General features: G+C 41.1%; 1 protein-coding gene across 3 annotated transcripts in view; it reads left to right on the top strand.

The window, feature by feature from the left end:
* Window positions 1–1,663: 1,663 nt before the first annotated feature.
* Window positions 1,664–9,867, top strand: part of zc2hc1a (zinc finger, C2HC-type containing 1A) — a 28,295-nt gene continuing 20,091 nt past the window's right edge. For 2 of the 3 annotated variants that reach the window (XM_050057277.1, XM_050057276.1), the window contains exons 1-7: window positions 1,664–1,737; window positions 4,017–4,090; window positions 5,017–5,133; window positions 5,317–5,343; window positions 6,548–6,689; window positions 7,127–7,269; window positions 8,992–9,097. In XM_050057277.1, coding sequence (XP_049913234.1) covers window positions 1,719–1,737; window positions 4,017–4,090; window positions 5,017–5,133; window positions 5,317–5,343; window positions 6,548–6,689; window positions 7,127–7,269; window positions 8,992–9,097 — 628 coding nt within the window. In that variant the 5' untranslated portion in view covers window positions 1,664–1,718. The remainder of the gene's footprint in view (window positions 1,738–4,016; window positions 4,091–5,016; window positions 5,134–5,316; window positions 5,344–6,547; window positions 6,690–7,126; window positions 7,270–8,991; window positions 9,098–9,867) is intronic. The other variant, XM_050057278.1, reaches the window with a different exon arrangement.

Here is a 9,867-nt window from a genome sequence, read left to right as displayed (position 1 = left end):
AATCAAACATTTACGATTTAAATATAGACACTGCATGTAAATATAGACATTGCAGGGCCCATAGAAAGAGTGAGCCCTTACAAGTGATTCAGATTGCCTCCTTGATTAGGCTATATCTGTGTTCAGAAAGGAAAAATAAAAAAGGAATGTTCCTAATTTAAAAATGGTGCCATTCGCTATATATATACTGTATGTGTCCTCAAAAATGCAAACCCACCAACGTCATGGTTTACTTTTTTTTTTTTTAAATAGTCAGTAGGTATATAATAAACTATAAACACTATTCAATGAAATAATTAATTTCTTTACATTTTTTGATGACTTCTGGGTAATATGTATGTTAATGTTGTCCAATGTCAAGTCTGTATTTGTGCCAAGACATTCACAATAGTGTGCAATGGGGCCCATCAGAATAGTGTGGACTGGGACCCATCGTAACTTCCCTACGCCACTGTTGTAAAACTAGAAGTCAAGAAAAAGATGAGTCTAGAAGGGTCACTATCCCAACAATTTTCAAAGCAAGTCAAAAAGGTCGTATGTCAGATGAACAAACAAGGCTGTTAGTGTATAGCCTATGTGTGTGTGTGTGAGAGAGAAAGAGAGATCACAGAGAGCAGACAGTCAGTGTGAGAACAGTGATCTTGTTGTGATCAAGGCTCAGAGGCTATCACCATTCAATAACACGCTTGCTGTGGTCTCATAGCATCTGGCTATGAATTACCCCATTCAGAAGACACATGTGCTCAATATGGCAACTCTATGGGAACTCCCGAGTGCTCTGGGCAAGTGTTTGAGCCAACCAAGGAAACAAGGGGATACACTGGTGTCATTGTTTGGGAGCTGTGATCACAGTCATCCTTAAATGAGGTCTAACACCAAATCCAACCTACCAGTGGGCCTAATTTTATTATGCAGATTGTAATGTATTGTGGAAAATGTAGAAGTCAGAACATTTTCATTTACAAAAATCATGAATCAGTATTTTTCTATCTGAGAATTTGGATTATTACATTTACCTTTCTGTTCATTCATTTCAGTGCAGTGAGGGAGTTCTCATTACCTGATATCAAATTGTTTTCTTTCATTTTATTTCCCATATTTGGGAATAATGATGGGAAATGAGGAACACGCCCCATCGCTGTTCAAAGTGAGTTACACGCTGAACCAGGCAGTAACATCCAATGAAATCCTCGGATGTAAACACATCAAGCGGCATCACACGAACCAGTTGCTATTGGAAGCCAAAGATCAGTAGCGTCAAGATGCTCACTCTCATTCCCCGCCTATGGAAACCAGCGTCTGTTAGACTTGAGTTTTAATGTCAAAAACAATGTTAAAGAGCTTAAAAACGTAATTTGTACAAATAATTATTTATAACTGCATTTATCTGATACATAAATGGAAACATATCATGAGGAAAGCCTCGTAATCAAACCCGCTCACTGTAAGATATAACCACATTGCGCATTTATGACAGAAACCCCGCTAAGCAACATATGTAGTTCTCACAACACTATCAGCAACTTACAAACGTTAATATTGCTGCATTCGGCATGTATTTTATATTTTTCTTCAGAAATAGAGCTAATGTCACCACTTTGAGACCGTGTCTTCCGTATTTTAGCGAAACCGGAAGTGTTAAGGGGTGACTCCTCTCGTTCCCACTGGCTGTTAGTGGCAGCCTGTAACAACAGCAGCATCAGACAAGAGATAACATAATGATGGAAGAATTTGAAGGTGAGATAAACTGTCGTCTTTGTGTTTATTTTAGCTGTTTGGTGGCAACGTCGAGCTCACAACCTCTGCGTTATTACTCCTCCATAATTAGCGCTTTGTATTCTGCTGTAGCTTCCCTGTTTTTGCCAGCGACCTCCTTTTTGTGTGGCATTTAGCCCAAGTACTGCTAGGTAACGTCAGGGCCAAAGATGAAGCTAGCTGCTGTTAGTCTGTGAATGGGTGTGATCCCTACATTAGCCTCAGGAGCTATCCGGTGTTAGCATTCTGCTAACTAATGAATCTTGACATGAATTAAAGCCACTGCACGGAGCCGTTAAATGTTGCTTTTAATACTACCTAACGTTATATTGACGACACGTATGTTTTAACGACGTTTTTGATGGTTAATTTGTCTCATTATCTCCAGTCAGTTTGTTCAGCTTTCTTTAAAGGAGTGGTAGGGTCCATGTAAAATGAATCAAGACAACAATTTATGACTCTGGATGGGTCATTGTGGCAACAACCCTGCACATAACCAGGGCCGTAGCATCAAATTCTGGGTCCTGTGTATAAGCAGTCTCTTTGGGCCCCCTGCCCTCGCTCTCTTGATCTATGTCTCTCTGACCTTTAGATTTTTGTTTTTTATTTTTATTGGAACCCAGATTTGACAGTGAGTATAAACAGTCACTTCATTTAGGCTGAATCCAAATGTCAGGAGTTCACCGCACTTGCAGACTTTGCAGGCGCGTTCCCAGGAAGTCCAGGAGTGCAGAGGGCTGTCCAAATCCACAATTCATCCAGCCCACAAGGGGCCTCAGGCAGACTTTCTACAAACTTTCTGAGAGAGTCTGCTTGGGGTTCAGACTTCAGCAGACTTCATTGATTTAATAACCCACAATTCATTACTATACGGTCGTGATGTTGTGAAAAAAACATCATGACAGAAATATTTCTTGTGTAGAGTAGGGCTTCAACGATTAGTTGACTAATCGATGACTAATCGGCTATTAAAATAATCGGTGACTATTTTAGTAGTCAACTTATCGGTGTGAGTCTTTTTTCATAGAAGAGTACTTTAAAAGTACCCCAAAATACTCTTATTGCAGCTTCTTACGCTCAGATAATGACAGCTTTACACACTCTCCCATGACAGTGAACTAAAACCCTTTGACGTGACTATGAAATAAGACATTAGATGACTTAATTTTGGGGTTTGGGAGAGACAGACCAACATTTTTCAACATTTTAACACATTTTTCGTTAAATGATAAGTCGACTAATCGAAGAAATAATCAACAGATTAGTGGACAATGAAAATAATCTTTAGTTGCAGCCCTAATGCATAAGCAGTCTCTGTGGGCCCCCCGCCCTAGCTCTACTGAGCTATGTGTCTCTGACCTTTTTATTTTTATTTATTTATTTTTTTGGAACCCAGACTTGTCTTGCTTTAGGAAAGACATGACAGTGAGTATAAGCAGTCACTTCCAGACTTCATTGCACTTGAAGACTTGTGGACTTTGCAGGTGCGTTTCCAGGAAGTCCAAGAATGCTGTCCAAATCCGCAATTCATCCAGTCCACAAGGGGCCTCAGGCAGACTCTGCAGACTTACAGAGAGTTTGCTTGGGGTGCAGACTTCAGCAGACTTCACTTATTTAATTCATTGCCATACGGACGTGACGTTGTGAAAAAAAACATCATGACACCGAAATATTTTGTGTGTAGAGGGAATAAAAATTGCAGTCTATGAGGCTGTGCAGTGTAGGCTAAAACATGTCCAAAAAACAATAAAAGAAGATCTTCTAATGTAAGTAATATCCAATGTTTTGAGTTATAGTCCTGTCCTTAGTTACAAACATTTCTGTTTTTGAACACGTGTGGCCTGTCATATAGAGATGTATGAATACATTTTTGTTCAGGCACAAAAAAGGCTATACGTGTAATTTATATCTTGATATGCATGGACAGATGAGTAGGCAGTAAAACAGCCGAGGGCTGTCCATCAGCTGCTCACAGACTGTACATGATGACAGTAAATGTGTCACACTACGTACTACTGAAGTCCTTGAGGGCTCCGTCAGCAAGTCCAGAGGCTGGACATCTGGATTTAGCTTTAGAGACGAATCCTATTGGAGGGGCAGCATTTTTGCACCTTTATGGGGTGAGAGGGGCCTCAGAGAGCTTCCACTGTTTTTTCACACAAAGTTCAGTCTTTCAACCAATTTCTTTGGCTTTAACTGTGGTCCATTTCTGTCTCTATGATGTTAAACCTCCTTTAACCCCCTATCTGTTATTCTTTCAGACAGTGAAGCTCCTCCTGCTGAGGATCTGACTCAGTGCAACACCTGTAAAAGATGGTTCTTCCCTAAAGTCCTGGTAAAAAAAGAATACACAGTCTATGGTCATTTTTAACAACCCTTCATAGAGATATAAACTGACATACTGTAACAGTGAGAAGAAAAATACAGTGTTAGAGCAGAAACACTTTGAAGATGATGCAGTAGTTCATTTAAAACTTGATGGTGTTCTTTTTCTTTTCTCCAGAAAGGTGCATTTATTGTGTCAAGACGTGCTGTGGTGACAGTTATTTTTAGCCGACAAGATATCAGCTGTTAGGATGTGTTATTGCCAGTGAGGTCCTGTGAAGAGCTCTTTATCAGGAGGCTTTCAACAAAGTTCTAAAGGTTTTTTGTTAATCAAGCATGTCCGATTTTAGACTGCAAGACTTAAACCCTGACTGAGGACCTGCTGAAGTGCTCAAATGCAAGGTCAAATTTAGCAGATCGTAGATAATGGTTGCTGTGTGATGGAATTTGTTACCAAGGACTCAAACTGAAAAACAAAGCTGGGTGTGTACACTTGAAGCTGTTTCAAAGGAGCCACTTTTAACAACAAAACACACTGTATGTTATCATAACTACAACAATACAGAATTGGGTTGTGTCACATCTAAACTACGATAATTTCAGTAAGTTATTGCATCATAATGTTTCCCAGTAACGCCAATACACAAATATGTTGTGCACTTATACCAGCACTGAGTCTCATTAGCTGACTATGGCTGCATTATTGCATCATGCACTTGCAATTAATTTGTTGGCATGGGTGAATTGTGTAAGGGTGTGTGCTTATGTCTACATCAGGAGGTTTTAAAGAATAGGATGGAGCATTGAGTAGATTACTGTAGTCATTAATGTTTGGCAAACAACTTTGTAGCTTGTAGCAAGACTTTATTTGAAATGCGCCAGATTAATTGTGTGTGGTTATTACGTATTTGGCATCTTTCTTTCCCGTCCCTGCAGGAGAAGCATTCTAAAATCTGCCTTAAGTCAGCAACCAAAAAGAGGAAGGTTTTTGACTCCAGTCGACAGAGAGCTGAGGGTACCGACCTCCCCACGCTCAAACCCCTCAAACCAAAGGTAAGACAACACCTTAGAGGAGGGAGGTGGAAATTCCAACTCAGAAATTCCAAGAGAGTGTGTTGGGCGTTTATTAGGAAGAAAAAAATGATCAATACATTTGGACACTCGGTCTGAAAATAACTGTGAAATAAATGTGAAACTCAGCCTGAATAAATGTAGACACTTTCAATTGTATTTCAGTCACAAAGTTCATCTTCTACTGGGAAAGTAAGTTGATTTTTATTTTTTAAATTCGTACTTTCGTTCTGTGTGCATTAGTTTTAGTCACTCTTTACTCTGCTGAAGCCCAAAAGGCATCACTGTTTCTGACTTTTGAAATACTGGTTTCCTTGCTTTGAATCGTTGCCTTGAATAGTGTGGAGGCGTGTCAGCTCACACTGGTAGCAGAATTAGGTTAAAAAACTCTTAAGTATGTGGTGTATCCCTGACCTTCCCTCAATCTACAACTGACAATATTCACATGTAGCCTATTATATTTTAATTTTCTTTAACCGTCTCTGTGTTGACAATCTTACCTCTGTCTCTCTGAACCTGTCTTTGACAACGCACGTTACAACTACGGAGCTTTGTTGAAGTCACAAGGTCACTCTGAGTAACCAAGACTTGCTAATCCCTTTGCCCAGTTTAAAATGTGTTGCCTGGCAGTTGTTGAGATGTCGGCTCCAAAATACATACATATATATTCACTCTGTTGTCTTGGCTTCAACTAACTGCTGCACACTCACTCTGCCCTCCCACTGGAATAACCATATTCTCAGCTTTATGGCATGCACAGGACATATTTGGTTGTCCTTAGGAGCCAGAAGTTATAAGAATGTTAGGATTTAATATATAAAATGATATATACAGGAATAAATGAAAACTGGCTTTAAGTCTCTCAAAATCATCCGTGTTTGTCAGAGAAACATGCCAAATGAAGGCTGTAACTGTATAGGGGGAGGTAGGAAGTCAGCGGGGCTATCGTGTTGCCACAGAAGCAGCTCAGAGGATGCTCTGTGAACTACTTCTGTCAGAAATCATCAGCTTTAGATAAGACTCAGACTGCCACACAGGAAATAAAGGTTTTTTTAACATGTCAAGGCTAAAAAGAAAACAACTTAATTTGCTATGACAGTCATACACATGATGCTAAGAGCTGCATTCAGTAAATATATGACTGAATTCAAGAACAGTGTCATTAAAATTTTGGTTAAGAGAACATTGCAGATCACAACTATCATTTGGGCGTCCTGGTGTCTCTAATATTTCATCACTCAGCGCATAAATATGACACATTCAGTTCAAGTAACGACAGCACGTCAGAGTGGCAGTGATGAGGTTTACCACGATAGCAGCAATAGCTGTCTGAGGTTGTGGTGGGAAAAGAAAGACAGGCTGGTTTAACAGTGCGTCTCATTTGTGTTGCCTCCAGGCAGAACCCCCCAAGAAACCATCCAACTGGCGCAAGAAACATGAGGACTTCATCGCAACCATCCGCGCCGCCAAGGCCGTCACTCAGGTCATGAAGGATGGGGGTCCATTACCCCCTCCTCCTCCTCCTACTTATGACCCAGGTAACACTGTGGAGAGTGGAATTAAGCAAGGAAATGAGTGACAGTAAAAACTCTACTGTGGTTATTGTTAAGAAAGTCTTTATAAAGGCCTAAACAGACTCAGTGTGCAGAGGTCTTAACTGTGAACAAAAAATTGCTTACCAGGGCCAGTGATTTGTGATTTATTTATTTTTTTAACACAGTAGAGTAGGTGAAAGCAGGAAACTCTACTGACAAATTATAAATAAAGGCTGGATGGTTTTGCCTCAGGATGTGTAATCCCAGGTGCAAATTTAATCGAGTTTATATTTGCAAGAGAAAGGACAAACACAAGTAGAAGGCAGATGCTCCTAACATATTTACAATTTTCTCTTTATAAAGAATTAATTAATTTATGTCATTTTACATTCGATATATTTGCAGCAGAAACATTTTCTCATCACCTGTTTTGTCTTCAGACTATATCCAGTGCCCTTACTGTCAGCGGAGGTTCAACGAGGGCGCAGCTGACAGACACATCAAGTTCTGCCAGGAGCAGGCCGCCCGTATGCCCAGCAAGGGCAAGTTAGGGGATGCCAAGAAGCCTCCTGGTCGCACACAGGTACACACTGTACACTGTGGTGGCAAAACAACTATTTAATGAACAGTTTAAAGAAAAAGTCTTCACATGTAGGCTGTCTTTTTGAGTTTTAATAAGCATTCATGAATGGAGACACTCACACATACAACCGCATGAACAGTCAGTCAGTGAATGCCTAGCAAGTCCTCTCGCCCTGTGTTACGGCCTTGTGGCCTTGTGGCCTTGTGGCCCTGTTTCCTGTGTACTGGTTGTGCTCTCTGTTGCAGGACTAATTGGTGCCTAATTGCCAACCAGGTGCACCGGCCAGGTGCACCCTGCTATCTTTATAGTTCCCATAACACGTGCACATCAACAGTCAAAATATGTGGCGCCTTGACATTCCTTAAACACAGCATCTCTTCCAGGCAACCACGCCATCACAATTACATTAACCTTCCCATGTAACCGATCTACCTTTTTTTCCCCACAGTAATCAGTATCTAGTCCCACAAACGTTGAGGCAGAGGGTTCTTGCTGTAGCTCTGGTTGAGGGTGAGAGGCTGTCAGTAAATAGTTTGGTGGGCACAGGGAAACGGAGATCTGTGTGGGTACATGAGACCCTAAAAAAGAGGGTGGATCAGGGGGAGTACCACCAGTTGGTCCAGGAGCTTTGCATCAATGGTGGCTGTTTCCAGGCATATTTTAGGATGTCTCAGGGGCAGTTTGTCTATCGTCGGGCCGTATAGCTCTGGGTATCCAGCAACCGCTACCACCATTTTCTCCTCCATTGTTTACCAACTGTAAACTTGTTGTCGTGACCACCACAGAAGGCATGCCTCTCAAATCATCCAAGTGGACAATGGAAAAAAAGATGATTAAAAAAAGAGATGATGTGGGCGCGTTTCTGCTCTGAGTTGAGGTTTTTTCAGCTCAAGCAGTTCAGAGCGCTCCAGCAAAAATGCCAGGCGCCTTGAGTGCAGAAACGCGAGGCTTGTTGCAACGCAAAAACAGTGAGCAAAAAGCTTCATTCTTATGAAAAACAACAACAACAAAAAGCCGCCTCCAGCTGCCAAAATGTTTTCTGTGTGATTGGGGCCCTAATCTACCATCATCAATCTGATCAAACATAAAGCATTTAAACATGCAATGCAAATTTTGAAAGAATGACAGAAATTATTTATGAAACATTTAGTACATGACCACACAGGTAAGTTGATGTTGACAGCTTCTTCTCATAATAAAAACAGCTATGTCTACCCACAGTATTCATAATGATCAGAGTGTATGTGTAGATAGCTACATAGTAACTCCTGTCCAAATACTTTGCCAGGCAAATCTCCCTATTTTATCATCCGTTCTTTCTAATTAAGAAGTGTTGTTTGTGAATTCACAATAATTCCTTGTCCGTTATTGCTGTGGTGAGACACCCACTTTGCAGCAGGCGTGGAATTACCAGTCACTTAGCAACAGCCATGGCACACTGGGGAGTTAATTTGGAGGCCAATAAACTCAGCAGGACTTCCAAACCATTTTGGTATAAGAGCTCTGCTTTTCCTATCATAATGAGTAAACTGTGGCCATTGATCGTTATGTCACGTTTCCCAGTGTGCCGGGGAGTTTCTGCCTCACAGTCATTAAGAACATCTAATTATACCTGCTCGTAAAGACAAAGCATCACAGGCATATTTGAAGGTGTCACACTGGGTAACAAACATTTATTACAGTATGTACTCATTTATTTTCCATATCCTCTCCCTCTCTCAGAACAGGCCTCCTGCTTCCGTAAAGAAGGCCAACGCTCCTGCTGTGTCAACCATCCCTTCTGCCTCCTCTCGTTTACCCCAGAGGTCAGGCCTCGGGCAGCCTTCTGGTGAGGGCACAGCTGTGTTGATGATGTATCACAGGTTGTTGTGTTCACACCTGCCAGTTCTCTATATGTTTTACTTTTTTTCCCAATGAAATGACTCACATAAGGCTAGAACAGAGGGGAAGACATTCATATTCTAACATAAGAAGGCTTCTCGGTGTCATCCTCTCTCTATCTCCCTCTAACGTCCCAGAGGCCATAATATCTCTTGACGCCGAGAAGGCCTTCGACAGGGTGGAGTGGGCCTATCTCCTTTTTTCCCTGAGACAGTTTGGTTTTGATAATAATTTCATTTCATGGGTCAGATTACTCTACTCCTCTCCCTGTGCCTCAGTCTGCACAAACAATCAACGCTCTGCTCTGTTCCCACTTTTTCGGGGAACAAGACAGGGGTGCCCGTTATCCCCATTATTATTTGCGCTAGCGATTGAACCACTCTCAGTAGCTTTAAAAATGGTGGAGGGATTTGGAGGGATTGATAGATGGGGCATAAAACATCAAGTGTCGTTATATGCAGATGATCTGCTCCTTTATGTTAGTGATCCCTTATCAAATATCCCACGCATTCTGACAGTATTAAACGCCTTTGGTCGCCTATCTGGATATAAGCTTAACATTTCATAAAGCGAATACTTCCCAATCAACCAATTAGCCATAGACATACCACCATCGACTATACCCTTTAAAATAGCCAACACAGGATTTAAATATCTTGGCATTGCAATTACACGATCCTTGCGAACAATACGAGAACAAAATCTTACTGTATTAAC

This window comes from Epinephelus moara, chromosome 11, assembly GCF_006386435.1.
Source record: "Epinephelus moara isolate mb chromosome 11, YSFRI_EMoa_1.0, whole genome shotgun sequence".
Taxonomy (NCBI): domain Eukaryota; kingdom Metazoa; phylum Chordata; class Actinopteri; order Perciformes; family Serranidae; genus Epinephelus; species Epinephelus moara.
The sequence above is the reverse complement of the archived record's forward strand: the minus strand, read 5'-3'. Positions and strand labels throughout refer to the sequence as shown.